At 37.4% G+C, this 6,625-nt stretch overlaps 1 protein-coding gene across 1 annotated transcript in view; it reads left to right on the forward strand.

The window, feature by feature from the left end:
- The window catches only part of SLC6A15 (solute carrier family 6 member 15), a 66,709-nt gene extending 61,542 nt beyond the window's left edge, over window positions 1-5,167 (forward strand). Inside the window, exon 13 of the mRNA XM_080659219.1 lies at window positions 4,821-5,167. Within this exon, the coding sequence (XP_080515345.1) occupies window positions 4,821-4,912 (92 nt within the window). The 3' untranslated portion in view covers window positions 4,913-5,167. The remainder of the gene's footprint in view (window positions 1-4,820) is intronic.
- The last annotated feature ends 1,458 nt before the right edge of the window (window positions 5,168-6,625 follow it).

Genomic DNA, 6,625 nt, shown 5'->3' on the forward strand with positions numbered 1-6,625 from the left:
GAAATGGTGTTTTGATGTGGTCCCACAATTGTTGAAAAAAATACTTGTAGTCTCCCAGGAAACCACATGTACAGTTGACAGCTTTCTGGTCAGTATTGTCTTAGAAGTATAAAAATTATGACGATTTTTATGAAACTGTTGTATATATGAAATTAGATGAAGCAGGACAACTCCACTGAGTACCATCTCATTAAAAGGCTTTTATTTATAACTATAAAAACATATTAGTTATATTTTTAAAATGATGGATAAAGCAACAAAAATGGGAGATAGTACCACATCATATCCATTGATTTCTTTTTGCCAAATATTATTGGTTTGCCATAGACATATATTATAGACTGCATCACAGCATTTAAAATAGAATTCCACTGGTGATTAAAATTTTTAGTTTTTTGCTTTACATATTCAGTATATTTTGTATCTCTTTAAAAATATTTTATAGTAGGCAATAATGCACATTATACAAATTCAAATATTACAACAATGCAGTGTGAAGTAATTTCCCCCCTAAAATTTCTCCTAGCCTCATAGTTCCCATCTTTGAAGGCAGCCCCCATTGCTAGTTTACTACTTATCCTTGTGGAAATGTTCTATAAACACACATTATATAATTGACAGCATTTAGTATTCTTTCTTCTGAATCTTATTTATTTCAATGAATAACTTATTTTGGACAGTGTTTCATATGAAGGCACATAGATCTGCTTCATTATTTTGGAAGTTGAAATAACATACATTTTATATATCTTTTGTGCTGAAGCAATATGTTTATAAGCTATTCCAATATTAAAAAGTTTATAGCAAATAGTTTATCTGCCAGCCTTTAACTTATCATGATACATTGCCAAATAAGCATCTTTTTTTCCCCCTCCCTCTCTTGTCATGTGGCTTTTAATTACAGTTTGGATACTTGCTTTCCACTAGGGCTGTGGTCGGCAAACTGCGGCTCGTGTGCCACATGCAGCTCTTTGGCCCCTTGAGTGTGGCTCTTCCACAAAATACCACGGCCTGGGCGAGTCTATTTTGAAGAAGTGGCGTTAGAAGAAGTTTAAGTTAAAAAAATTTGGCTCTCAAAAGAAATTTCAATCATTGTACTGTTGATACTTGGCTCCGTTGACTAATGAGTTTGCCAACCACTGGGGCAAACTTCTATTCACAGAGTGATAAGAAGAATATAGGAATCCTATTTTTGAGAAGGAAGAGAATCTAAATTGCTTCTAATGCCCTCACTTGGTAGATGAGGAAACTGACCATGGAAGTTAAAGCTGAATAGACAAGGTCTCTCCTTTTTGTTTATTTTCATTAGTCAGTTCTTCAGCTATCCATTCATTTATTTATTTGCTCATCCTTTCTTTCAGCTTCTATTCACCAAGAATCTATCTGATTCTTAATGGTAAGCCATGCACCACTGTAAATAGAATATGAATTATCCATCTTTTCCCCAGTTTATCTCCTTCCTCGTGGATACCCCTTACCACTGTTTCCCAGGCAGTGTAGTATTTAATCAATGAATGGTAGTATGAATTATTCTTCTCTGCACTCTAAAATTTGAGGCTACTTGTTTTTGTATTACTTTCCACTACTTCTGTAAACTATGGTGTAAACTTGCCCCTAAACATAACAAAACCAAGTATTGTGTATTTTCAAATATAAAGGCAGGCTGGAGAGTGTGCAGGAAGGCTGATAGAGTGTGCAGTGTGGAATATAAAGACAACAGAGAAAAAAATTACTATTATATATTAGAGTCATAATGTGGGAGTCTAACATATTGGTGCAATGAAGTCTTAGGATGTAATTTTATGAAAGTATATTTGCATTTCCATGTGTCTCTGTTTATGTGCATTTTTAGGCAGAAGTTCCTTTTTTTATCGAATCTTCAAATGTGTACATGATTGCAGAAAGTTTAAGATCAAGATACAGTGTTATTAATTACTAGAGGCCTGGTGCATGAATTCATGCATGGGTGGGGTCTGGCCGGCACACCCCAATCTGGGCCGGATGAGGGGATGCGGGAGGTTGGTGGTTGAACTCCCGGTTGGTCAAACTCCCGCCCAAGGGGACGATTTGCATATTAGCCTTTTATTATTTAGGATAATTATGCTTTTGACTTACCTGTGCCCTTTCTGCATATTTTAAACATACTGAATTGGAATCCTTTTAGGATTGGATGCAGGGCACGAATATTTAAAAAAAAACACATATTGTAATGTTTATTTTTAGTTAGGTACCATGGGTATGAAAGAGATAAAAAGAAGTGCAAGTAAAATATGAACCCCAGTTGTCTTGAAAGAGAAAGAAAATAATGCGATAACTGTGATAACGGGTGAAAATAATTTGGTGGATAGAAGCTGGAATTTATAATAAACCCTTTGAAAGTAAAGTATCTTTCTCCTTTTGATTTTGTTCTGGTCACTGTGTTTCCTGAACAATCCCAAAGAGATTCCAATTTATCTTGATTGACTAAGAATAAAATCAATAGCAATTACATGGATTTTTTTCCATACACTTCAGTTGTAAATTTTTTGAGCCATAATGTATTGACAAAAAGGAAAAAAACCATAAAACTCTAGAAAACTGTTGGAAATATTAAAGATAACACTTTCCATAAGCTATCCATTACTGAGCATAGCACATTTTTACCTTTATAACTTAGAACTGAAGTAAAATGTTCCATATGTTATTTTGCCTCAAATGACTGACTCCAAAATTGGCTGATATACTAGTTATCCTGATATGCATTCCCACCTAAAACATTGCCTTAAGAATGCTTATCATGTGGAGGTAAAAAGAGAAAAGGAGCTGGGACATTATCTTGTCCTAAAATCAATGTCTTTTGAATTCTACTAATGTTTTAGCATACCACAGTGATTCCTGGCACCATCATCAAAACACACAGATGAATGTATTACCACACCACCACCACCAAAAACAAAATACATGATTTATATGAACAGCAAGAAATGTGCCATGTGGTGCCTATGCAATGCCGTATGTGCCGCCATGTACATAAAAGGAACCATGCCTGTAGATTAATGGTGATATCTTAGCTGCTATTCTGTTTCCATTGATGGCCTTTTCAGGGCATATTCAGTTGTGTACTAAGGAAGGTAAAGGTTCTTTAGAAGGGACTGACATATTTCTAAGAATACAATATTCTCAGTAAAAAAGAAACACATTAAAAGGGCTGCAAAAATATCTCATTTTACTGTTCTTTAAAGGAATGCTTATAAAACAAGCAACCAAAAAAAAAAAAAAAAAGAAGAAAAGAAAAAAGCAGAACATGATACCTCAGAGCACCCCAATCTGAAAGGAATAAGTAAAACTTACATTTGTGAGCATGGTAGCAATGATGGCATTCATTTTATCTATTCATCGCAAGCAGTTAACTATATTATTATTCTTTTTAAAATGGATTTTTATTGATTTTGAAGAGAGGAAGGGAGAAGGAGAGAGAGATAGAAACATCAATGATGAGAGAGAATCATCTATCAGCTGCCTCCTGCATGTCCCCTACTGAGAATCAAGCCTGCAACCTGGGCATGTGCCCTGACCAGGAATCAAACCTTGACCTCCTGGTTCATAGGTTGATACTCAACCACTGAGCTGCACTGGCTGGACTCTACCCACATTATTAACTAGATACACCAAATTTATAGATGCAGAGGCCTGGCCTATATTTGTTTCTCCAAAGAACTCTCTTTTGTCAGTAATATGTTTTTTCCCTTTCATTTTAAGGTTTGCTTTATTTTGGGTAAATTTTAAATGATCAAATTGAGTTGAGGTCAGTTAGATCAATAACTGGTAGAATTAAACAATGAAGATAGTTTTTCTGAGCAACAGAGGATCTGGATGGTCCAATCTCTGGGGGGAAAAAAAGCAAGTAGAAATTTATTGATTGTCTGCTTTTTTAATAGACATTTGGGTAGAATTATCTTAATTAAGCCTTTTTGTAAATCCTATATAATAAAGAGGTAATATGCAAATTGACCATCACTCCAACACACAAGATGGCTGCCCCCATGTGGAAACAAGATGGCCACCACAAGATGGCCAACAGGGGAGGGCAGTTGTGGACGATCAGGCTAGTAGAGGAAGGCAGTTGGGAGAAACCAGGCCTGCAAGGGATGGCAGTTGGGAGCAATCTGGCCTGCAGGGGAGGGCAGTTGGAGATGACCAGGCCAGCAGGGGAGGGAAGATGGGGGGGACCAGGCCTGCAGGGGAGGACAGTTGGGGGCAATCAGGCCTGCAGGGGAGGACAGTTAGGGGCAACCAGACTGGCAGGGGAGGGCAGTTAGGGGCAACCAGGCTGGCAGGGGAGGGCAGTTAGGGTCAATCGGGCCGGCAGGGGAGCAGTTAGGCATCAATCAGGCTGGCAGGGGAGTGGTTAGGGGTGATCAGGCTGGCAGGCAGAAGCAGTTAGGGGCAATCAGGCAGGCAGGCAAGGTGAGCAGTTGGGAGCCAACAGTTCTGGATTGTGAGAGGGATGTCAGACTGCCTGTTTAGGCCTGATCCCAGTGGGCAGTCTGACATCCCTCGAGGGGTCCCAGATTGGAGAGGGCTGGCTGAGGGACACACACAACCTCCCCCCACCCCGTGCATGAATTTCATGCACTGGGCCTCTAGTAATCCTATAAGAGATTAATCATCTGACGCTTTTTTTTTTTTTTTTTTTTTTTTTTTAGTTGCTGTATAAAGTAATGCAATGTCAATGTAGAATACCAACCAACAAGCCATTTTAATAAGGGAGGGGCATGTAATAGATAAAGAATCACAGTTGTTTTATACTTATTCACATGGAAAAGAGATTTTTCTTACAGACCCTGGGAAACTGAAGGATGTGTCGCCAGAAGGAAATCAGGGGTCAGAGACAAAGATACCTCAAAGCCCAGATGAGCCGGACAATAAATAGAAGATACCTGTCATGCATGGATCAAGGGTAGAATCTACCTGAGAGGAGGCAGCGTCCCGGGGCTGTCTTTGCAAGGACAATGATAGAAAGAAGGCCCCGGGAACTCCCTAGTTTTAGGTTTTTTTTTACCCACCCTCTAACCTTATAGAAGCACTGGCTTGAAATGAAATGTCAGAGCTGTCTTTTCAAAGTATTACACCTGCCACTTTCTCAGACAGCCAGTCATCTGAATAATAAAAAGCACCACAAAGATTCAACCTTGTCTCTACTTATTTGACTCTGGTATTGATGGGAAGCAGGATCCTTTTGTGTCCAGTTTCAATTTGAAATAGAAACATTTACTCCCATATTTTTTAGCCAGGTGTGGTCACCAATAAACTGATTCTAGAACTTATATTCAGAAGAAATCTAATTATTTACATAATATGTATTTTATTATCATATGGAATTTATTATATACTTTATTTTCACCTCGTAGTCATACCTGATATCCATACAGTATTGAGGGGATTTTTTCATTCAAAACTTTTTCACTTTGATTTTTCCCCCACCTCTTCATAAAATATTTATATTCAGACAAATCCCAATTCAAACAAGTTACCCAAACAAATCCCATTTCACAAGCTACCATCCTATTGAAGTTTACAGATGGATTACAATAACAAAAACAACACACTTTTTTGTCATCACTTTGTAGTTAATTTACTTTTCTTTTAGAAACTGCAATAGTCCATATCCTAAACTTGAATTTGTAAAATATTTTAATTTTTCAAATTAAATTTATTTAAATAACACTATTAGAACTAGTTCTCTATTTTCAGGCAGTTAGTAAAATGCCTCTAGGATGGAATTGATAGAATAATCACTTTTTGGGGGGTGTTTTCCCCACAAAAGTATACTTTATAATACATACAATGATGACAAGCTCTAGTTTAGAGATTTTTTTTCCTTGATTTTGCCATAAAATGAAAAAAACAACAACAAACAAACAAAAACACAAAACTTGACATTTCACAAGCAGTTTGTTTCATGGGAATTCAATTGTTTATGATTAAGGCATAAGTATTTATTTTTTATGATAGAATAATTTCAGGTAACGTTAAAGCCATGAAAGGATATTTTTGAAATAGGGAGAGGATAATTTTGCATTAAATGATGCTATTTCTGAGTGAAAATAATAATGATGATTTGCCAATAGTCTGAACAGAAATTTGTCTTTAGAATGTTAAGGTAATCGAAAAGCAATTTATATGTTTATGAGTCTGTCTTTCAACAGAAAAAAAAAAGTACTATCTGTATATCATTAATAAAAAACAAAGCGGGCCCTGACTGGTTTGGCTCAGCGGATAGAGCGTGGACCTGCGGACTGAAGGGTCCCGGGTTTGATTCTGGTCAAGGGCATGTACCTTGGTTGCGGGCACATCCCCAGTGGGGAGTGTGCAGGAGGCAGCTAATCGATGTTTCTCTCTCATCGATGTTTCTGACTCTATATCCCTCTCCCTTCCTCTCTGTGAAAAATCAATAAAATATATTTTTAAAAAAACGACAAAAAACCCCCCAAAAAACAAAACAAAGCGGTTTTAGTCTGTTCAGAGAAAATAGGGAGATATTTCCAGCAAAAGAGCTTACCTGTGTGAACCACACAGAGGACTGGACTGTGGGTCTTGCTGCTTTAGCCTTCACTCATCAGCCAGGCATGGCAACCCTGTCTGC

Source organism: Plecotus auritus (genome assembly GCF_963455305.1).
Source record: "Plecotus auritus genome assembly, chromosome: 3".
NCBI lineage: Eukaryota > Metazoa > Chordata > Mammalia > Chiroptera > Vespertilionidae > Plecotus > Plecotus auritus.